Source organism: Myxocyprinus asiaticus, chromosome 27 (genome assembly GCF_019703515.2).
Source record: "Myxocyprinus asiaticus isolate MX2 ecotype Aquarium Trade chromosome 27, UBuf_Myxa_2, whole genome shotgun sequence".
NCBI lineage: Eukaryota > Metazoa > Chordata > Actinopteri > Cypriniformes > Catostomidae > Myxocyprinus > Myxocyprinus asiaticus.
Window position 1 is genome coordinate 17,286,926 of NC_059370.1, and position 24,184 is coordinate 17,311,109.

At 38.2% G+C, this 24,184-nt stretch overlaps 2 protein-coding genes across 6 annotated transcripts; both read left to right on the forward strand.

Annotated features, from left to right (window-relative positions):
* Positions 1-651: 651 nt before the first annotated feature.
* Positions 652-12,355, forward strand: LOC127417641 (alcohol dehydrogenase class-3-like). 2 transcript variants are annotated; one of them, XR_007893299.1, is made up of 9 exons: positions 652-1,653; positions 2,204-2,305; positions 6,941-7,082; positions 7,887-7,974; positions 8,089-8,308; positions 8,449-8,709; positions 8,954-9,089; positions 9,949-10,085; positions 11,888-12,026. XR_007893299.1 is itself a non-coding variant. In XM_051657705.1 (9 exons), the coding sequence occupies exons 1-9, from the start codon at positions 1,636-1,638 to the stop codon at positions 12,167-12,169; spliced, it is 1,131 nt and encodes a 376-aa protein (XP_051513665.1). In that variant the 5' UTR covers positions 1,138-1,635; the 3' UTR covers positions 12,170-12,355. The 2 variants fall into 2 exon arrangements, 1 of the variants encoding a protein (XP_051513665.1); XM_051657705.1 differs by lacking the exon at positions 9,949-10,085 and adding an exon at positions 12,145-12,355 and having other exon boundaries at positions 1,138-1,653.
* Positions 12,356-14,169: 1,814 nt separating this feature from the next.
* On the forward strand, positions 14,170-23,995 carry LOC127417642 (eukaryotic translation initiation factor 4E-1A-like). 4 transcript variants are annotated; one of them, XM_051657707.1, is made up of 8 exons: positions 14,170-14,266; positions 15,108-15,211; positions 15,313-15,408; positions 22,127-22,190; positions 22,366-22,479; positions 22,577-22,716; positions 22,911-23,043; positions 23,132-23,995. In XM_051657707.1, exons 1-7 carry the CDS (start codon positions 14,249-14,251, stop codon positions 23,023-23,025), a joined length of 651 nt encoding a protein of 216 aa, XP_051513667.1. In that variant the 5' UTR covers positions 14,170-14,248; the 3' UTR covers positions 23,026-23,043; positions 23,132-23,995. The 4 variants fall into 4 exon arrangements, with proteins under 4 accessions (XP_051513667.1, XP_051513669.1, XP_051513668.1 ...); XM_051657709.1 differs by lacking the exon at positions 23,132-23,995 and having other exon boundaries at positions 22,577-22,772; XM_051657708.1 differs by lacking the exons at positions 22,127-22,190; positions 22,366-22,479; positions 22,577-22,716; positions 22,911-23,043; positions 23,132-23,995 and adding exons at positions 20,507-20,747; positions 20,858-21,078.
* The last annotated feature ends 189 nt before the right edge of the window (positions 23,996-24,184 follow it).

The window sequence follows — 24,184 nt, forward strand, 5'->3', positions numbered from 1 at the left end:
GTGGAATAAGCAGAGCTGCAGCAAAACTTGTGTCGAGCGTCTTTAAAGGAAACACCCTTTAATGCAGTTATATTTAATGTGTTATAGCTTTAATAAAGTTCAAATGATAAGGAAGCAGGTCATGCAAATAACTACAAACTCCGAAACTGGCATTTCTCTGTGCAGTCAGCGCCTCTTCTGTGAGTTGCGTGAATGTCCCGATCTAAGGGGGAGAGATTGAAACTGCACCCGGCTGATGCACACACTGTTCCGGGGACGCTCATCCCCCTCGTGCGCTTGCTGCAGCTGGATTATAACGTGATGGCTCGCGACTTATCGTATCATAATATACGTGTCACTGTGCATTTCTCATCGTGAAGAAAATTAGCAATACACAGTTTGTTTTTTGTTAAAGAAAATACGTTTTTGATTTTGTTTTTGCTTGTTTTACAGTATAAATATCTAAAACTCAGTTAAAACAATGTATGTGTTCTTTAGCAGCTATACAGCAGAATAAAAATTTTTTTTATGTAAGAATGTTGAATATAATTTTAAAAATACAGATATTTTAAAATATATAAAAGTACTTTAAAAAGAGATGCATTCACCTGAGAAGCAACATATAAGATATTTAGACTTGTTTATAGAGAATAGATCTTGAATAAAAGTATATTTTGTCTTTACTGCACTTGCAGAAGTATAACCAAGTTAACAAATACACTTATATACAAAATACATTTATATTTAAGATACATTCTCCTAAAGCAAGTCTAAATATATGTTGCTTCTCAAGTAAATGTATCTTGTTTAAAATGATTTTTAGACCATTTTAAATGGAAAATGACAAAAACACGACTTGATTTTGCAGTGAATTTATTTACTGAATTAAACTTAAGTATTTTTCCCCCCTTTAATTCAGTGAATGTCATTTAGAGGTATTTTTAAAAGATGATTTTGTCCTCTATTGTTAGTAAGCATGTTTAATACAACCTTTTAAGTCAGGGCACAAGCTGAATAATCGGATAAGAGCTAACAATTTATCTCTGCAATAATAGCTGGATTAATTGATTTTCAAAATAATCATTAGTTGCAGCCCAAATGGCATGTTTGTTCACAAAAAACAAAACAAAAACAAACTAAAGTCTAGATTGTGGGTTGTTCCGTCCTTTCAGATTGGGTAAGATATTATTATTGGTTCTGCAAACCTAAGAGAAACTCTTCATATTAAAAAGAAAAACTGTACATTGCTGTCAGCAGCTGTACAAAGTGTTTAGTCAGAGATTTTTCTATGCCCTCCACTGTAGAGACAACTTTGAGTAAGACAAATAGTATGCAACTGGCTACTGCTAAAAATAACTTGAGAATTGTGATAGAAAAAGATGCTGATAACAGAATCTGTCGTATAGCAGCCTGCAGACATCAGAAAGTGCATTGACAGGCTGTTTCTAGTTTGAGTGAAAACTGCCCTTTGGTTTAGAATTAATCTGCACTGCAAAGCTATTATTTTGCAACCGACCAATGACAGGCCAAAGCGTTGACTTGCGCTGATAAAAACAACGTACTTTGCTCAAGCATGTCCTCTTGTTTCTGATTAGCTGGAGAAAGAGCTCTTCTGTTTTCCACACCCCTCTTTCTCTCTCGCGGTGTAAGAAAAGCATGGACACAACGGGGAAAGTAAGTTTCCAGGCGAAATATGCCTTCATGGTTTGAAGAACACAAACCATTAATTTATGACGTTTAATGGACGCAATTCTACACTGTTCGTGCTAACTCTGTAGTAACAAAATAATAAACAATTATGTTGTAACGCTTGTGCATATTGTACTTGAGTTTAGGACTACAAAGATCCATTGTGCTGCTTTGACCTGTTTTCGTTGCCCTTGTTTACTGTATTATTCTGTTATGTGACATCGCGTGCGTAGAATATCAACCTGTTACCAATTTCCTGATTTTTGAATCCATGGCGATAGAGCATTTCACCAAATTTTAGCACAGATTTTAAGCCAGCATGCACGTAAGTGATTCAGCACGTTGGGCAGATTTAATGGGCATGAACTAAATTGTATGACACTTTCAAAATATGATGTATTATGTGTAACTGCATCTATATCTAGCTTAAATAATGCATCTGCATAAAAACTTATAGAGCAGTAACTTATATAACCTTCATTATAGAGGAAAAGGAGATTCCAAAGCATCTCTTACAATTTTTTTTCATCCACAGGTGATCAAATGCAAGGCAGCAGTGGCCTGGGAGGCTGGTAAGCCTCTCTCTATTGAGGAGGTGGACATAGCTCCACCCCAACGCCATGAAGTCAGAGTTAAGGTGAACAATTAATCCGAACATAGTACCTCTTGACTAAAACAAATGTTATGTGGTGTGCACACTGCACAGACACTTCCAGATCACTTGATGAGTTAAGCTTAGAACCCAGTTTGATGTGTTTCTTTTAGACAAAAAATACACATGTATCTGCAGTTGAAGTCAGAAGTTTACATACACATTAGACAAATATATTTAAACTCAGCTTTTCACAATTCCTGACATTTAGTCGTAGAAAACAGTCAAGTAATTTTTATTTGTATAGCCTTTCACAGCACACATAATTTCAAAGCAGCTTTGCAGAAAATCATGCATTAACAGAAAATGAAACTGTAATATCTATAATGTCTTGGTCATCATTGTGTAGTTTGATAAAATACGATTGTGAATTGTTTAAAAATAAGTAATTTAATAATCATTGTATTTAGAAACCCAGTGAGCAAGCCGAAGGCGACTGTGGCATGAAACACAAAACGACATAAGATGTTGGTTAATGGAGAAAAATAACCTTGGGAGAAACCAGGCTCACTGTGGGGGCCAGTTCCCCTCTGGCTAACATTATGAATATAATGCCAGTATTACATATGTGTAGTGCAAGTTATGGTTTAAAATGATTAAACTAAGTAAGTGTCAAGGGTCAGTGTTTAAACAAATATTTTGTATGAACTGTAAGATTAATGACTAATGTCTTTGAAGTCCATCCTAGATTAACTGTAGTAGTTCACTTATGGGGCTTTTCCACTGCACGGTACAGCTCGACTCTGCTCTGCTCGCTTTGGGCGTTTCCCACTGTGGATAGTACCTGGTACTTTTTTTAGTACCTCCTCGGTCGAGGTTCCAAGCGAGCCGAGCCGATACTAAATGTGATGTCAAAACCCTGCAGATCACTGATTGGTCAGAGAGAATCGTCACTACCAGCATCACTGGATTTGTGACACGGGACATCAACCCGCTAGTTTTAAAGTTAGCAACAGCAATATCATATGTTCATGCAACTTTCGATTTTGTAAAAAAGATATGGCTGTGCGCAAAACCACACCGTGGTCAATAAACGAGGTGCAGACGTTCCTCTCGTTAATGACGAGGGGGGGCAGTGGTAGCTCAGCGGTTAAGGCTCTGGGTTACTGATCAGAAGGTCGGGGGTTCAAGCCCGCCAAGATACCACTGTTAGGCCCTTGAGCAAGGCCCTTGACCCTATCTGCTCCAGGGGTGCCGTATTATGGCTGACCCTGCACTCTGACCCCAGCCTAGCTGGGATATGTGAAAAAGAAGAATTTCACTGTATATGTGCAAATGTATAATGTGTGATAAATAAAGAAAATTATTATAATTATTAAATTATTGAATGAAACAACGCGAAATGAAAAAGTCTTTCAGGAAGTGTCTCAGTTGTTGGCCGCACACGGCTACCACCGGACTTACCAATAGTGTAGGGAAAAGTAAAAAAACAAACAAACTTAAAAGTGACTACAGAACCATCAAGGACCACAACAGACGGAGTGGTTCAAACAGAAGAAAGTGGAAGTGGTTCGACCAAATGGACGCTGTCTATGGCAATAGACTGGCGAGCAATGGGAGGGAGAGTGCCCTGGACTCGGCCACGGTGTTGTTGTAGTCCATGATGGAGGATGGTAGGTTTTGTTACGTTAACTCTATATTCTGCTTGAAAGCTTCACTTTATTTAGTTGACCAGCTGTTGGAAAGCTTGCTTCTAAAACAACAATGCCAATGTTACACTTGTGTAAAATCACCATGCAACAACTGCTTTATGCAGCACAATGAGCTAGTAGCTAACAGCTAGCGGTCATGTTATTGTTTATGGTCAGTAATGTTTGTGTCGCATTTAAGATGATGTCACGGCAGTAGAGGTGGCGCAACAATGACGATCAGCCTATAATCCAACCCACTTTGAGGCGGTACTAAACTGCAGTTGAAAAGCAAGCTCAGAAAAGTAAAGCGAGCAGAGTCGAGTTGAACCGTAACGTGCAGTGGAAAAGTGCCAATAGATGCATTGTCCTTGTTAGTTGGCTGATGAAGGGTTTTGTTGGCAATTAACTGAGTCTATGTATTCCATTATAAGAGTGTAGTCCATCATTAGACCGAGGTGATGCAGGCAGAGATCAGTGAGGTGCATTGCAGTTCAACTGGCGGGTAATTTTGGTGAGGTCTATCCTAAGTCCAAGGTTCAGGCAATGGCATATGATGTATCCCATGTCTTATGGTTGGAGTTGGCATCAGTTCATCATCTGAAGTCTATCGTAGTAGACTGAAGTTTTGTTTGGCTGGCACCGGCTGCTACTAGTCGTTATCACTCAGAGCCCAATAAGACCCACTTAAAATGCAGCTGGTATTGGTAGATTTTACATTTTCAGGAATCTCACAAACTCAGATCGCAAATGACTGTTTTTAATTTCCAAAGTGCAACCACTGAGGCCAGAAATGATCTAACGATGTTCTTACATAGACAATATCACAATTGAAGATCTAACGGGATGAATGGTCCCCTATCTCGCCACCAAAGGGCTTACTGAATGCAGTAACTTGGTTGATTTAAATAAGCTGTTAATAAGTTTGAATATTGAATTTGCCATATTATTTGCTGTACGTGGACTAATAACTTAAGCAGTAATTTAGCAATAATTTAATTTATTCTATACCATAGATATCTATTTAAAATTATTTTGATCTGCCTTACCTTAACAAACATTATTACAATATAAAATACAATACAATATAATGCTTAAAAGATGCTTAAAGAAACTGGAGCGCAGCTTATATCCACCATTGAAATCTGCTACTCTGAAGATCCACACGGTTGCTTGCTTTGTGTTGTCACAGTAATTTAATACGACATTAATAATCGTGATTAAAATATCAAGGGCAATAATCGACAATTATGATTTTTACTATAATTGTGCAGCCCTAATCTGACATTTCTAGATGTGTGATTATTGTTATTTTTGTGTCTATAATAATGTACGACCACTGGGATGTTGTTGGGGGCCAGGGTGGATTGGGGAGGGGTAATAGAGGGGGTTAATTGTTGATTCTGCTTGCAAGTCTCACCATTTTTCCTTCAAACATAACGATGGTCATTATGGCCAAAAAGTTCAATTTTCTTGTCTTTTTGTTTTTCATTAGACCAGAGGACATTTCTCCAAAAAGTAAGATCTTTGTCCACATGTGCACTTGCAAACTGTAGTCTGGCTTTTTTATGCTATTTTGGAGCATTGGCTTCATCCTTGCTTAGCAGCCTTTCAGGTTATGTCGATATAGGACTTTTTTTTACTGTGGATATAGATACTTGTCTACCTGTTTCCTCCAGCATCTTCACAAGGTCCTTTGCTGTTGTTCTGGGATTGATTTGCACTTTTCGCACAAAACTTCATTCATCTCTAGGAGACAGAATTCATCTCCTTCCTGAGTGGTTTGATGGCTACGTGGTCCCATGGTGTTTATACTTGCGTACTATTGTTTGTACAGATGAACGTGGTAACTTCAGGCATTTGGGAATTGCTTCCAAGGATGAACCAGGTCCACAATTTTTTTTCTGAATTCTTGACTAATTTCTTTTGATTTTCCCATGATGTCAAGCAAAGAGGCACTGAGTTTGAAGGTAGGCCTTAAAATACATCCACAGGTACACCTCCAATTCAGTACACCTCCTATCAGAAGCTAATTGACATAATTTTCTGGAATTTCCCAAGCTGCTTAAAGGTACAGTTAACTTAGTGTATGTAAACTTCTGATCCACTGGAATTGTGATATAGTCAATTAATAGTAAAACATTCTGTCTGTAAACAATTGTTGGAAAAATTACTTGTGTCATGCACAAAGTAGATGTTTTAAATGACTTGCCAAAACTATAGTTTGCTAACATTAAATCTGTGGATTGAGTTTTAATGACTTAAGTCTAAGTGTATGTAAACTTCTGACTTTAACTGTATGTACCAAGTTAGACTATTCAGACCTTGAAACATGAGGGTTTTCACTACCAAGCTGAAATTAGTGTGTAATATAATTTGGCTATTTAAAAAAAAAAAAAAATGTTTATTTTGTTCATAATGTTAAATAATGATTATGATTTTTGTGTGTGTGTGACTGTCATTTGTAGAGATGTCTTGGTTATCAGTGGGAACCTCTTGTGCAGCATAATTGATATAGTCAAGATTCTCATTTTAATTGCTTGAGCTCTGTTAAAAGCTCTTACAAACTGGGTTGCAGCTTTACCCTGTCAAAACGCCATGTTATGTGACAGATTTACACAAAGCAGTTGCACGGAAGTTCAGTGTAAGGGGGTTCAGTGGAAAGGAGGCGGCGAGAACTGGCTTGACAACTTAATAATTTAATAAACAACCAAAAACACACAACCATAAACACACAGTACATCTGCCTGTAATTCTCTCTCTTTCTCGAACTGTCGTCCCCGGCCGCCTTTATCCCTCGCACGCCCCATCAGGCTGATTGGGGACCGGGCATGCGTCATTCCGGCCCCGCCCTCCTCGGCTCTACATTCAGTTTTGGCACTGCTGTTGTAGAGTAGTAGAAGTGTGTGTTCTTTATTAAAAAGCTATTTCACAAAGTCATAGAAAAAAATTTAGTTGATATTCAAAATACAACTATGGTTGTATGTTTCAGATTCATGCTACAAGTGTGTGTCACACTGATGCTTATACTCTGAGTGGAAGTGACCCTGAGGGCTTGTTTCCTGTCATCCTTGGTCACGAGGGGGCAGGCACCGTTGAGAGTGTCGGGGAAGGGGTCACCAAATTCAAACCAGGCATGTCAAAATATTTTAGGTCTAAATAGCCTCTCGTGAACTAAAAGAATAGTTCACCCAAAAAATTACAATTCTCTCATCATTCACTCACCCTCATACCATCCTAGATGTGTCTCTCTTTGTTCTGCAAAACACATACGAAGATTTTGAGAAGAGTATCTCAGCTCTGTAGGTCCGTACAATGCAAGTGAATGCTGACCAGAACTTTGAAGCTCTAAAAAGCACAAAGGCAGCATAAAAGTAATCCATATGACTCCAGTGGTTTAATTAATGTCTACAGAAGTGATTCAGTTGGTTTTGGGTGAGAACAGACCAAAATATATCTCATTTGTCACTGTACATCTTACCATTGCAGTCTCTAGGCATGATCATGATTTCAAGCTCGATTACACTTCCTAGTGCTTGACGCATGCACAGAGTGCTAGATGGCACTAGGAAGTGTAATCTCCAAGGAGACTGCTGATGTCAAGATTTATGGTGAAAAAGGAGTTACATTCTGGTCTGTTCTCATCCAAAATTGATTGGATCGCTTCAGAAGACATGTATTAAACCACTGGAGTCTTGCAGATTACATTTATGCTGCCTTTTATTTGCTTTTTGGAGCTTCAAAGTTTTGGTCACTGAGATATTCTTCTAAAATCTTTGTGTTCTGCAGACGAAAGAAAGTCATACATATCTGGGATGACATGAGGGTCAGTAAGCAATGAGAGAAGTTTTGGGTGAACTATTCCTTTAAATTGTAATGTTTTCAAAATGTGAGAAGTATTAGAGCAGCAATCTTTATCAGCCTCATTTTTTATCAAGGTGATACTGTCATTCCACTATATGTGCCCCAGTGTGGAGAATGCAAGTTTTGTAAAAACCCCAAAACCAACTTGTGTCAGAAGATCAGGTAATTATAAAAAGGTTTTCCTTTATGAGAGATCTCTTCAATGTCCACACTAATTTGCACAACTAGAAGCAATTTTGCTTTGTAGAGACTCCTTGCTGATGTCATTTTGTTTAGGGTGACCCAGGGTCAGGGTCTGATGCCCGATAACACCTCTAGGTTCACCTGTAAAGGCAAGCAGCTCTTCCACTTCATGGGTACCAGCACCTTCTCTGAGTACACCGTTGTGGCTGAAATCTCTCTGGCCAAAGTGGATGAACATGCTCCCCTGGACAAAGTCTGTTTGCTGGGCTGTGGCATCTCAACTGGATATGGAGCTGCTCTCAACACTGCCAAGGTCTGCATGCTGCATCTGTGCTCTGATCCAGCTACTCATTTAATTTATTTAGGAGAAATTAGTATGTATTTGTTTATATTTGCGTATTTGCTGCTTTTCCAAAAATCCCATAGTCAACAGACTCTTGCTCACCCTGGTAGGTTGAAGCTGGCTCTACATGTGCTGTGTTCGGTTTGGGAGCTGTCGGCCTCGCCGTCATAATGGGCTGCAAGTCTCAGGGTGCCACCAGGATCATTGGCATTGACATCAATCCAGACAAGTTTAAAATTGCCAAAAAGTTTGGAGCCACTGAGTTTGTGAACCCCAAAGACCACAGCAAATCTATTCAGGAGGTGCTGGTGGAGCTGACAGATGGAGGAGTTGACTATTCTTTTGAATGCATCGGCAATGTTGGCATTATGGTAAGCTGCAGAAACAATATCCGTTCCATTAGGGATGAACCAAAGCTGCGTAATACAGCCACCCAAATGTCTACTGTAATACTGTAGATTTCAGTTCAGTTGCAGTTATCATTTCCCCTCAAAACATTTGCTGCCATGGTGACTCATAATAATGTGTACTTGATGTGAAGTGCATAAAAGGCCTATTATATATGTGGCTTGGGTTTAGCATGATCAACACTATCAAATTTTTTGGGGATTTCAGAGAGCTGCTCTTGAGGCATGTCACAAAGCCTGGGGAACCAGTGTCATCATTGGCGTGGCAGGGGCAGGTCAAGAAATCTCCACCCGCCCTTTCCAGCTAGTAACAGGGCGTACATGGAAAGGCACAGCCTTTGGTGGTGGGTGTATTTTTTTTTTTTTAAAGAAATGGTTTATCCCCCCAAAAAATATATCATCTGCTCATGTCTTTCCAATCCCCAATGACTTTCTTTTTTTCCCTAAAACACAAAAGGTGAATTTACTGAACACTCCTTTCCACATAATGAAGGTAAATGGAAACGTGTGCTGTCAAGCTCCAAAATGACAAAGAAAAAGCACGATAAAAGTATTATAAAGGTGGTTTATGACTTGCGTGCTATATTCTAAGTCTTCTGAAGCCATACAATAGCCTTTTGTGACAAACTGACTGAAAATCTTGTCATCCAAATACGTTTGATGTATTTGACGTGAAATTTGAATTGATGAATCTAAATGTGGTATATTTGAAGGACTAATGAGGAACACTTTATTAAAATAGGGATGCAATGATGTATCAGCCACCAATATTTATCGGGCAGTTATCGACCAAATTAAAACTATTGGCATATCGGTCATAGTTAAAGTTTATAGTTTTTTTTCTTTGTGTTATAGAAATAAATAGCTTTCATAAGAAAGATAACCTGAAAATGTCAAATAATATGCTTAATATTAATTTGTAATGTTCAGTTCTAATATGCACCATAAAAGGTGAGTTCTGTTATATAGAACTGCAAAAACAGAACTGCAGAAATGTTTTAGAAATGTAAAATTACCTATTTACACATCAATTTCACATCATGTTATCATATTTATTTTTTTTAATCATCTAGGGCTGTCTTAATTTGCTAAATTGTTCCAGTGCACCGAAACATTCCCAGAATGCACCATAAAAAAACAAAAAACAAAATGGAGCGTCATTGTGCACTGTGTGCCTATTGTGCCTTTGTTTGTTCCTGGCAGGCAGCAGATGCCCTAACCCCGCCCCCACCTTAATCCTAACCATATGGAGCCTATAAGGCTGACTATCCTGCCAGGAACAACCTTTCTCCCATGGCGGCATTATCGGAAACATCTTCATGTCTTCTGAAGTCTTTCAGGTGATTAGAAGACGAGCACAAGTGTAAAACTATGAAGACAAAGTCTAATGTTTTCTTTAAAAGAGATGTTGTTTGTAATGTTTTTCATCCATAATTACCGTTAAAAGAAAACAATCTTTTAAATATTAGAGTTGTTAAAACAAGGTAAAAAATACATTCCTTCATTCATCTTTCATAACACTTTACGTTTTGAAAATGCACGACAGTGTCATTTTTACAGCGTTGTTGTTTATTAATAATACCTCTCTCTGTACAGAGAGAGAGAGAGAGATTATTTTTTTTAAATTTCTATCTTGTATTTTTCTTTTTTCTTTTGGTGTATGTATCGGCCAAGAATTTTTTATATCGTTGTGTCCCTAGGACAAAACTAAGATTTCAAGTTGCACTCAGTAATTGTTTGAGTGTACCATCTTGGACTTACACTGACACACAGGGGCTTGAATGCAGCATCATTCAAATGCAATAGTTTACGATGTCATTGCAGAAATTATGTGCTTAAAGTTAGCCATAATTCATTTATTCCATGAGTGAAAGTGTTCAGTAACAGGGCGGGTAGTATCCGGCTGGTCATAGATACAGTCTGCAACGCGTCATACCCGGGGGTGTGGTTTAGCATTGGGAAAAGCGGAACCTCGTTACCATAGTTACTAATACATTCCTATGAGGAAGAAGGGGAGAAATATCTTACAAATGTGGCTATTTTAACAACAAAAAAATATGACAAAGCTGTTGTGTAATTTTATGCACTCCAAACAATGCCAAAAAACCCAAAACCCTGTTTATTTATTTATTTATTTATTTTGCTCACCAACTGACAGAAAAAGAACCCTAAAGAAGAGCGCTGTGGCTGCAGTCGACCATATGCTGGATACGTGCTTTTATGTATTTGGGAAACATCCGAGCAGATTCAAGACTAAATCGATCATTATATCATCACAACAGTGGTTCCAGCAGTTAATACCAGAAAACAAGACAAGATACATGAGAAAACTTGACATGATCGGATTGGAGCTTTGTTTATTGTTTTTCATGTTTCGGTCAAACATTTCTAAGGGGATGTATGTCTCGGTAAGTTCGGTTTAGCAAAGTGTTTAGTAAATGGGGTTTCTGGTAAATTTGCTGTGAAATTTGAGCTATTTTATGTGTACAGTCATTTCATTAATCATCAGTCATATTAAAAGGTATAAATAAAAATGTTTTAAGATGCCAATCGAATGACAAAATATTAATGTGACTGTCATAAACGTAAACTTCTGTCTTAGGGTGGCTTATATTTCTGTCAGTTGGCGGGTAATTAAAAACTCAGTTTCGGGGTATTTGGCATTGTTTGAAGTGCAAAAAACTACACAACAGCTTATCGTCATGTTTTTCATTGTTAAAATAGCCAAATCTATTGAATATTTCTCCCGTTTTCCTCATAGGAATGTATGATTAACTATGGTAACAGCGCTTTGCTTTCTCCCACGAGTGGGCGGGGCCTCCTTGCTGACTCTATGTGATTCTAACATGGCAGCCCCCATGAGGGGACCCTCTCCATGTAGAATGAAACAGCATTTATAAGGTTACTGAGATTTAATGGAGTCTTCATCTCATGTGAGTGCTCATGATTTTATACATATTTTACAAAGTCACTACTCATTTCTTTAGGAGTAAAACTTTTTTTTTTTTAATAAGGAAAACATCTCTGAGTGCATCTTAAAATTTTGCCCTTCAGTGCAAGTGCTTTATGTTTTATTAAATATGTTGTATTATACAATCCACTCTACAAGAGAATGCCTTTCCTTTTGCTGTTTGCCCTTCAGGCTGGAAAAGTGTGGAGAGTGTTCCAAAGCTGGTGAATGACTACATGAGCAAGAAGCTGATGGTAGATGAGTTTGTCACTCACACATTGCCCTTCGACCAGATCAATGATGCCTTTGACTTGATGCATGCTGGAAAGAGGTACTTGCCTTAACCTGCCTTTTTTTATCTGGTGCTACTTGTTAATATCATGTTTATGCAGTATGACAAAAGAAAATTACATTCAAATGCAAACATTTCTCCTGTGTGTCTCCCACAGTGTTCGAACCGTCATGCAGTTCTGAGCCTCCAGTTTAAAGAAGTCACAAACATGAGCTAATCTGCCTTATCCTGCCTTGAAACATACTAATCGTTAACACCCATCTCAGTAGTTGTTGACAACAGTGTTGACTGTTGCGTTGTGATGTCCTAATAGCAACTGTGTATAGAGTTCCAGTTACACTGAATAAATTTGATTACAAAAAATAAAACTTGCTGTGCTTTTTAAAAAAAAAATATATATATATTGTTAAAATAGTGTAGTGTTAATGGCTCTGAATAACTCTGTAGTAGGACTGGGGGAACTGCTATTCTATGTATAATTCTGCTATCAGGGTTGCCAACTCTCATGCATTTGGCATGAGACAAACGCTTTCAGGTTCTGTCTCACTCTACCCAAGTAAATCTCACGGCAATTAACAAGAAAATATATTTCAATATAAAATAAATAAATCATAGTAACATAGTAATTTTTCCATCAGCACGAGACTTTAACTTTTGGCCTGCTGAAGCAAATTTACCACCGCAGGGTACATCAGCGTGCCCCAGAGACAGGATAACCAAAGCTCTGGGGTAGCGCAGAGTGCACAACTCAACATGCATTCGATATCTTGGTGCGCGGACGCAACAAAGTGAATGCACTTAATATGAATTCTACAGAAAATCATCTAATTTAAATCACTGGGGAAGAAGTAAAACCTCTCAAACTGCTAGACCAGCACCGACATTATATACAGCACTGATAAGGTAAAGAAGACAACTCCATGCATCAACATAAATTATAAAGCTTTTTAAACTGCACATCATCACCCTTACTAAAATGTTTATTCTGTAGAAAGACAGTGACAGAAAAGTTATAGTTCATATTAAATCTATTAGGAGGAATCCGTTTAACTTAATTTTTATATTAAGTACTTTGTGTTTAGGTGAATAGTTTTTTTCACAACAAATACTAGTTTTTTTTTATTTTTTTCTAACAAACTGGCCCTGTTTACCTTTAGATATTTCAAGATATGACTTACTATAAATTATTAAGAGCCTGATGAAAAGAAAATATTTCAAAATGACACTTTATTTTGTATTTTTCTTATTTTTTATACTGGAAACAGTCCCAGCAAAGTAAAGTGGCCCACTCATACTTTAGGTATACCATCAGAATATTATAACTAACCCTATAAAAATAAGGTCTTATTTAAATTAAGTTAATTTAATCTGATTTCCCATAGCATTGTAAAGTAAAACAATTGTAAGATTCAAAAAGTTCCAGATTTCCAATGTAAACATGAAATGCAGTTTAGTAATTCTGTTAATTAGTAATTAATTGCAATAATGTAACCAACCAACTTTGAGCTTGTGGGTGATCTTGGTACCTCAGCCACCACTGAAGACCATTTTTGAACCCAAGAAAAAACCCTGGTTGTGCCATAGTGTAGGAGTGTTTTGAAATTGTAAATTGGTGTAAGTGAGCCCAAAAAAAAAAAAAAAAAAAGTATTTGCCTTGTAGGGTTGGATGAGGTCTTGTGTTAGTGATAGAAATTAAACATAGAAGGCCTACTAGTATCAAGTACGTGCACTATATGTCCAGGGACACATTAAGGTGCCCCTGGACTTGATCGATGAATTGCCTGTTCATTAATGTGGCCCTGGCCATGACATCAATATCTCACTCCAGTCTAGTACCCAAAGTTGGCAACTCTGCTGCTATTCTGTTATAAATCCTGCTTGTTTGTACATATTATATTTGGTTAAAATCCCTATGAATTATTGGACCAATAAAAATCAATATAAAATCATAACATTTTGACAATTAAATTCAGTTTAAATAATTTCTTGTCAGATCAAAATAGAATTATGATTTAAAAGTGTATTTTCCCGAATTCAGCTACTGACAGTAATAATAATATACAGTATATGTTAATTAATGGCTTTTCTCAAGCACGAATTTGGGAGATTTAACGATAATTTATGGTGGGAGTCCAGTTCTATCTGTATCTCCTAGGGGTCGCTGTCCCGGCGCTGTTTGCTCGTTCACTCAAGTGTTCGGCTGGGTTCGGCCAATCGAATGATGTTTTCACAAACGGGAAAGACCGTTCACATTTTAGAAGATGGCGACTGCTGAACCGGTGGGTCAATAAAAGTGCTCTTACAATCATAGTTGAGATTATTTTCACTGAGATCAGTGGCAGTTAATAATGTTGCATGTGTGCTTTATTTAGCTCAGGGTTGACATACGGGCTATATATGATTAAATATATTGATATGAAGTGACATCACTCAATGCAGACAGTCAGCCGAGGTAATGTGTCTTTACTATTGACTGGCACTTATTTTGAGCGACAGTAAAATATGTTAAATATTAATTTTTTTCATCTGGAAATGAGAAGTGTGAGAATATTTTATGTTTTGTCTGAGAGTTGAACATGATCTGTCTCTATTGACTCATTGTTTTCTGATGTGACACTGCATATGCAGAATGTTGTTTGTTTATAGTCTCTGTATGGACACAACGTTTATGTTGCTCACAATTTGTGTAATGTCTCACAAATAGTACATATACTCTATGGATTAAAGACTAAGCTAATGGAATTAGATTGTTTATAAAGATTTTACGAAATTCTAACAATCTCTCATCCTGAAGAGGTTAGTGACATGACCTACACTGTGTCAGATTTTACAAAAAATTTAGTTAAAAGAACACCTGTCTAAATGTTTATCTTTTTTAAACATTAATAATAGATTTGGAAAAAGTTGAATTTTATTTTATTTATTTTTTTGGGTGCACCTCGACTTATGACAGATTCTTTCTGGATCAAGCTCACAGTTATTCTGACACAATTGGCATTTTATCTGAAATGCATCACATTTAATCTTATTCAGCCTATATGGCACTAATCATCTTGTAGCTAAACGTTGTTTGGTTGAAAATATGCAACTTTAATTCATTGTTCAATTCTCTTCCTGCAGGAAACTTTAACAAATCCACTGAGTTCAGAAGAAGAAACAAACAACGAAAATAGGCAAGAGATTGTAAGTCTTGAAGATTACATCAAACATCCTCTGCAGAACAGGTAGTCACCCAGGGCACACATTGTATGGCTACCTGAATTATAATGGGAATCTCTAAAAGCAACATTTATGGCAGAGTGATCTGAGTTTTGTTGTTTTGTAGATGGGCCCTTTGGTTCTTTAAAAATGACAAAAGCAAAACATGGCAAGCTAATCTCCGACTCATCTCAAAGTTCGACACAGTGGAAGACTTCTGGGCGTAAGTATTTACAAGAGAAAACTTGACTCACAAACACAGGACTGTATCTCACCGCTAGGGGTTGCACAGACTAGTCGACTACAACTAACTTAGTCGACACTGTCAGCCGAAAGTCAACTAGTCACTCAACATGTGATTTATAAAACACGTCTGTAGGAAATGCGCTGGGTGTTAAGCCTGGTGGCTCTGCACTGAAAAGGCACAGTGGTTCAAATATAGGATGTGATGTTCTGTCAGACTCGCATTAAATAATGCACACAAAAAATGCACTTCAGAGCTGGTGTTTGTTTACTGTGTCAGTCTGCTTAACAACGTGACATATTAACGTATCAACGTCAATCTTACGCATGCTCTGTATCTTAATTGCACATACACTTAGCATTGTAGCAACACTGATAATGTTTAGAACATTGCCAATGCTACTCTGATAATGATGACACAAATGCTACGGGATAACTAAAATACTAGTGTTATGCTGACTGGATGCAGTTCGCTCCTTCAAGAACCCAATTCGGTAAAAGTTTGGAAAAGCATTTCAGGTTGGAGACAGTCTGATGAACTGACAGAATACATCCCAAATGTCAACTTTGTGTGTTGGGACATTTGACTTGGATGCTGTTCACTCCTTCAAGAATGTGTTTCGGTTACAGTTTAGTAAAGCACTTCAGGTTGGAGTCCATTGACATGACGGAATGCATCCCCATTGTCGTCTCCACGCTAGATCCCGTGTCCACCCAAAACCAACCGAAAGGTGACTGCAAGAGGACAGGGAACCGACTATGGAGGACGAGGACTGCCGTTATTAAAAATAAATTAATATATTTGCAAATAAATTTAAAAAATGCAAAAAGTGTACATATAAATATATAAATTTTAAAATCTGATATACATAAGCATTTATACTTTTTATTTCCTTATGTATAATAGTATTAACTTATTTCCACATTTATTTATTCCCTCAATTATTTCTACATTTATTTTTTTTTAACATATTTATTACAACATTTATTTCTTCATGTATATATTTCCATATTTATTTTATTTCACTATTTATATATTTCCACATTTCTTTATTTCCACATTTCTTTGTCTGTATGGTAATGGGGGGGCGTGCTTTATGAGGCATAGCACTCAGAGTGCTCCAGAGTGGAGCTTGGAGGCCACAGTGACATCTTGTGGTTGACTAAATTAAATACAATTGAAACATAGTCAAAGATGTGTGCGGGTGTGCATTAAGATTTTGTAAAATGTACCTGGCTGAGAATTGAGAGGGTTTAATGAGAAATGAGTATCTGTATTGAATGAATGATTTAGAGGTCTTGCATCAAAGTCTTATATCACTACTCTTTAACAAAATGCATATCTCTGTACACTTTTTACACTGTCAAAAGTAGTGCCTGACCAATTTATCGATATTAGCCTTTCACAGATATATCGGCGTATATGTTTTCAGATATGTGCAGATATGAAAACTCAGAACATATATAGAAAACAATGCTTGGGGTGATTTAGAATTGGTGTCATAACGTAGTTTGTCCAGCAGAGCGCGATCTTACTTAATTGTTTACAGAGCTGAGCTGACGGTGGTTCTGCAGACAGTGCGGATGTAAGTGGTGTCTTCACAGTAAGTTGCTAACTATTTTATGAAATACATACTGAAAAGTTAATAAACAATGACCCCATCATTTTCCCTTTTCAATTTAACTAATATAACGTTAACCCTGTCCCTGACAACCATGTCACTCATGTTTATCACATCTGTTTGCTGTTAGCCAGCTATAGTTTGTAAGTGCAGTCAGTAAGCATCATAGCATCTTTTTGCAGCTCAGCAGACAACAGTGCGGTGGTGGATTGTGTCTGTTGAGTGTTGATTTAATGCTACGTTGTTACCTAGTTGGTGAGACGCAATGCTGGAAAGTAAATAAACAACGTCCATCTTTTACTCTCCGTGACAACGAGCTTATAGCTAACTAGCTAACCACGAAGCTACTTTCATACCTTGTCAGCTGAGTGGAAGCTAATGTGTAAAAATGTATTCACAAAACTGTTTTGTTCAGGATTCGCAGTTTGGTACCCCCTTCAACTGAACAATTCCAGTCATTGCATTTATAAAATGTAATATTTAAAAGTCTGATTTTCCACCGTTGAAAGTTTTCCCTGAACTTGTATAGCACAATACAGTGTAACACTGCTGGTGCTGTTTATCTCTTGACTTGGCAGGTGTAAATGCTTCTTGTTTTACAACCTGCCCCTAATTGACTGGCAGTATTAAAATAGTCAGCATTTGACTGATATGAAACAGTACTGATGTTTATTTAGCTATTTTATTTTTATGTATTCTTTATTTAAATGGTCAGCAACTGATTAATACTAAACAGTACCGATGTTTATTTAGCTTTTATTTTATTTGAATTTATTCTTTATTTAAATGGTCAGCCATTGACTGATATTATACATACAGTACTGATTTTTATTTAGCTATAATTTTAATGTATTCTTTATTTAAATGGTCAGCAACTGACTAATACTGAACATACAGTACTGATGTTTATTAAGCTATTTATTGTATTTTTATTTATTTTCTCAGTGTTCATTTCTATAATTGGTTGAAAATGTATAATAATAATGTCAAATATTCTTTGATAAAAATATTTGTTTAATAAAGCAGCCTTCTGAGTACCTTTGCTAAGTCATATCGGTGCAAAATCCACATAGAAAAGGTCTGTTTTCATTCCAGTTTAAAATTAACTATATCGGCCACCATATCGGCAATCAGTGAATTTTCCCCCTCTAAAATCAGTATCAGTCTCAAAAATCCCATATGGGTCGAGCTCTAGTCAAAAGCAGGGTGTGCATGTGAAATGATCCAGTATCATATTTAATGCAGACGTGCAGATGTTGGCGATAGTAGCTTGCTGAATAGGTATAGCGGAACTAGGCAGCTCGGCATAGAGTGAGAGAGTGACACACGGCTATTCATTTGGAATTATCACTGCCAGATCAACATGTTATTAACCTATTGTAACCAAACTACTCTCCTTCGGTCTACCTGCCCTCTCCCTCCTCTCTACAGTAGGTTTCCACTGGCGTGGAAGAGAAAATCCGCTCAATGCCCATGCACAGTTCTACACAGCTTCTGCTTTGTGGCACGTCTGTATGTGTGTATTGTCTACCACATTGCTTTCTGTATACTACATGGTCAATAAAATCATCATGTATACGCACAATTATGGGAAAGAATATCAAAATATTTACACGGGAATGACATGAATTAGTGTATAATGCGCTGTAAAGTTGCGCACAGCTGATATTCAACAAGATGCGTAATACGCCTGCCAAGGACACGCACCGTTAAGGGCATTTTATATGGCACGCAGTACCCAAGAGTCCCAATTCATTTTTGATTGGAGAGAAGCGATAGGAGGCAAAACAATTGAAATGCTAAAAATACAATGCGTATTTGTATTTGCCAATATTCTTTTCCAATATACTGGATACTGATTACTAGAGCGTCTTTCATTCAAACAGATCTCACACATGCACCTGTCTTCTCCATAGAGTAGGCCTACAGTATCCAGTAAAACACTAACATAACCCCTCATACTCCAGGGCTCCAAATTTTCCCGTTAGTGCGACTAAATTTTATTACAGGTCACACTGGTGCGACTTAAGTGTTAGACAACTTTCACTCTCTCTCGCTCAACTCTTATTATCTGCTGTTTTCTGCAAAACAATATCATCCGGAAAATGCTTCAAAAGTGGAGCGAAACAGCGTTGTGTGCTACCTGGATTAATGGACAGAGTTGAAGGCAGAGCAGGTGCGTTTACTCGCGGACCGGTCTTCAGCTCTCAACTGTGACGCGTAGCGTAAATCTTTAACAATACTTGTCCGCTGGCATCTTTACAACTGTAAACGCACATATTTAAGATAATATTTTTGCTTGTGTACTGAAAGCAATGATAGACAATAAACATTCACTTTACATATTACAAACACACGCCCCAAAGCGGCTGCTCTCGGGCGTTGTAATTTGGGCATTGAGCGGATTTCTTCAGCGCCTGTGGACACGCAGCGAGAAGCAGTATCCAGTATATTGGAAAATAATATTGGCAAATACAAATATGCATTGCATTTTAAGCATTTAAATTTTTTGCCTCCTATCGCCTCTCTTCAATCGAAAATGAATTTGGACTCTCGGTTACTGCGTGCCATGTAAAATGCCCTTAACGGTGCGTGTCCTTGGCGGGCGCATTTCGCATCTTGTTGAACTTTACAGAGCGTGATATGTTAATTCCTATCATTCTCATGTAAATATGTTGATATTCTTTCCCATTATTGTGCATATACATGATGATTTTATTGACCGTGTAGTATATGGAAAGCAATGCGGTAGACAAAACACACTTGCTGTACATGTTACAGACGATCCCCAAAGCAGCAGCTGTGTAGTGTTGTGCATGGACGTTGAGCGGATTTTCTCTTCCACGCCAGTGGACACCTACTGTAGAGTGGAGGGAGAGGGCGGGTAGACTGAAGGAGAGTAGTTTGTTTACCATAGGTTAATAACATGTTGATCTGACGGTGATAATTCCAAATGAATAGCTGTGTGTTACTCACCCACGCTAGCCGAGCTGCCGCTATACCTATTCGGCAAGATCCTATTGCCAACATCTGTGCGTTTGCATTAAATATGATACTGGATCCTTTCATGTGCACACCCTGCTTTTGACAGTGTAAAAAGTGCTTGTTATCAGATCTGTTAGAGATGCAGTTTTTGTTCAGATTGTCGGCCAAAATTTCCTGGGCATTTTAGAAATCTCTGCAGGAACTGTTAAAAGAGTCTGTTCAGAGATATACATTTTGTTAAACAGTAGTGATATAAGATTTTGATAAGACCTTGTGACGAGGAGGAGGGCGTGGCCGGGCCGTGATGGTGCACGGCCGGCGCTGAATCAGCTGATCAACGGGAGAGCGAGATGGAAAGAGATAGGGACGTGTTTGTTTTATGTTGTTTTAAGTTTGAGTTTTGACATTAAACTTACATTTACTTTTCTGTCGGTACCCGCCGTCTCCTTGCCCATCCTTATACTGTTACAGTGGTGCCGAAACCCGGGAGGGAGGAGGGATGCGCTGTCGCGGAGACCTCGGAGCTGCCATCCGCCAGGGGAGCAGCCATCTGCCTGGGGATGGAGGGGTCGCTGCCGGCCGCCGAGAGCCAGAGGAACCGCTGCCGTCCACCGAAGAAGGGGAGGAGCGGTTCCGTCCACCAGGGGCCGGAGGACTCGCTGCCATCTGCCGGGGGAGGAGCGAGCTGGTGTCCGCCAGAGGAGCGGTTGAGGTCTGGGCAACAGCACATCCGGGAGCTGGCGAGCAAGTTCTCCTCCCTCTTTCTGTGTGTCTCCGCTCATCCTTTCCCTCTCCCCACGCCTCCCCTCGTCTCTCCCCCAGGTTCACAGGAGTCAGGGTGGACCACCAGCTGACAGAACGGCCGGAAGAGCAGCGTCTCCCCTCCAAAGATGGGGGGGGACTGAGTTAATCAGACTGGTAGCGCCCTGGACTGAATCAGGCAGGGGAGGAGTGTGACGAGGAGGAGAGCGTGGCCGGGCCATGGTGCACGGTTGACGCTGAATCCGCTGATCAGTGGGGGAGCGAGAGAAAGGGGAGCCGGAGGTGCCAGTTCATTTATGTATTTTATGTACACTTTTTTTCATTTTTTAAATTTATTTGCAAATATATTTATACATTTATTTATTTTTAATAACAGCAGTCCTCGTCCTCCATAACCGACTGCAGCTACAGGTAGTCCAGGCTAAGCTAAATATGTTCAGACACTTTAACTTAGCTACGTTACAGGTTAACATACACTCACTAAGCACTTTGTTAGGAACACCTGTACACCTACATATTCATGTGATTATCTAATCAGCCAATTGTGTGGCAGCAGTGCAATGCATAAAATCATGCAGATACGGGTCAGCTTCAGTTAATGTTCACATCAACCTTCAGAATGGGGAACAAATGTGATCTCAATGATTTCGACCGTGGCATGATTGTTGGTGCCTGACGGGCTGGTTTGAGTATTTCTGTAACTGCTGATCACCTGGGATTTTCACACACAACATTCTCTAGAGTTTACTCAGACTCATGTATGCCTGCCTGTTGTGGCACACATCTAATAAAAAGGTGTTTCAGAGGAGAATACATTATGGTTTGTTTATTTAATCCGATCCAACCACATAAAAAACAATGTTCAGACAGTTTGTCATTATTTTCCTCTCAGGCGTCAAGCTACTACGCACTTTCCATGGCAACCTGTAGGACCCCAGGCACAGTCTATCTGTCTATCTAATGCCTGATGACATATAGCTACGTTGATACTTTCGTAAATACATATAATTAGCTAAAAACCCATTACATTGTAGCGAACATAGATCTATCTAATGTGTACTGTAGGATTGTACATGTAGTGGAGTAGAATTTCTGCATGGGTGTAGGGTGTGCGGTGGTTTGGGTATGGAATGACGTCTTGACTAGTCAGATTTGACTCAACTAAAGGGCTCAACTATTATAAATCAGTAGTCGTGCAACCCCTACTCGCCTCGCACACAGCATGTCTGTAAATCACAAACCCCTTTATGAAATAAACGTATTGTCAGTTGGTGGCATACAAGTGTGCAACACAAAGGCACTAAACAGGTCTTGATCTTCTGTTCCCAGGCTTTACAATCACATTCAATTATCAAGTAACTTAATGTCAGGATGTGACTACTCCCTCTTCAAGGTAAGGCAGAATACAATTTAAGCACCTTTACACATAGTTAATTATTTTCAATCTGGATTCTGCTGTGTTTTAATTTAAACATAAATACTCTATATAAGCAGTGTGCGCTCCAGGACATATATGGTTGGGGGTTGTTTGTCATGTTACACTGATCTGTTTGCTGTTTTTGGAGCAGGACGGCATTGAGCCCATGTGGGAGGATGAGAGAAATAAGCAGGGTGGCCGCTGGCTAATCACCCTTTCCAAACAGCAACGCAGAGCCGACCTGGACCGCTTCTGGTTGGAGACAGTGAGTCCACACTCTCCGGTCTGTTTGAATTGATACAGTGTATTTGTGGATCCTAAAGGCTTAAATGTTCTCCCTTGTTTCTGGATTTGTTTATCAGCTTTTGTGCCTTGTGGGAGAAGCATTCGATGACCATAGCGATGATGTGTGTGGTGCTGTCATCAATGTGCGAACAAAGGGAGACAAAATAGCGATATGGACGACAGACTATGAGAACAAAGATGCTGTTGTACACATCGGGTATAACCAATCTTTTTGAGAAATGATACCAACATGAACAACATACAGAAGTCTAGGTCTTAATTTCTCATAAATATATTTTATAGAAGTGTTATATAATTAATCAAATAAAATCCACAATTCTGAACTTAGCAGTGCCATACATTATTGAAAAATTATCTTTTTTTATTTTTTTTTTATCCTTTTATTCGCAGGCATGTGTACAAGGAAAGATTAGGTGTGCCACAAAAGGTCATCATTGGATACCAGTCACATGCGGACACAGCCACCAAAAGTGTTTCCACCACCAAGAATAAGTTTGTTGTTTAAGGAGCCCTCTAAAGCACAGTGGGTCACTTTTTCTGTTTAAATGTTAAATGCCATTGTTTTTGTTAACTGTTAGTTTGTTAATGTGATTAATATTATTTTGTTGCAGATACTACAACAATGTCTGAATCTTTTGAAACTGTCCTGTGATCCAACCATTTCACAGGACACCACATGGGGAAAAAACAAGGAAATAAAAAGCCTTCCCGTTTGGTGATGGAGGGGTAAAGCTTAATCAGAGGAATATTGTGTTTACAAATTTGTACAGTGTATAAATACAGAGCCTTGTTCTTTTTTTAAATGTTGATATACTATTAAGGGATCTTTTGCTGGTGGGGATGAGGAAAGAATATAGTTTCAATTCAATGTATGGATGTTTTTGTTTTATATTCTGTTTGCCTTTTTATTTTCAGTTACAGTAGCAAAATAAGTGTTATTTATTTTTTATGCAGTCTGTTCTTTTTTTGCTTTGGATCTAGTGTTTGAGTGATTTGGACATTGCAATAAATTGATCATGAAATTTGTAATTACACAATTTAGCATACTTGTATTGCAGTTTGAGAATGTTAACGGTTGATTGTTTACTGTTGAAAGGCTGTTATATAAATGTGTATTTTTGCAGTCTTGTTCTACATTTCTCAATAATAATAATAATAATAATAAAAAAAGAGAGACACCCCACTTTGGAACATGGATTCTTATTAAAATAAGAAAACTGACTGTAAATAAAGTGCATTGTCTATACCAAATGAAAAGCAATTGAATGTGCATCTGTTGATGAAATAAATAATACTCTCTGAGATTCCAGAGATGTGCCAATTGTTTTCTCATCCTAACAGAGAGTAGTCTACTACCTTTTTATGCTAAACTTCTCAGTATCCCTACGCCAATTAATTTTGTTTTCTCTCAGTGCAACCAAGAAATCTGGATTATTTTGCCATTAGTAAAGCAAGGCCTGATAAATTCTGTAGTAATGTTAAAGTTTACTGTGTGCTTCACCTTTCGGAATGACTGGTACAAACTGAAAATCAGTAATGGGGTATTTAGATGGGGAAATTAATGAAAAAGTTGCTCTTATGTTGCCTTTGTTTCTTGGCTTGAAGAATAACAGAGTACTCCCACTGTGCTGCACATTAGCGACAGGCTTATCAGATTGACCTTA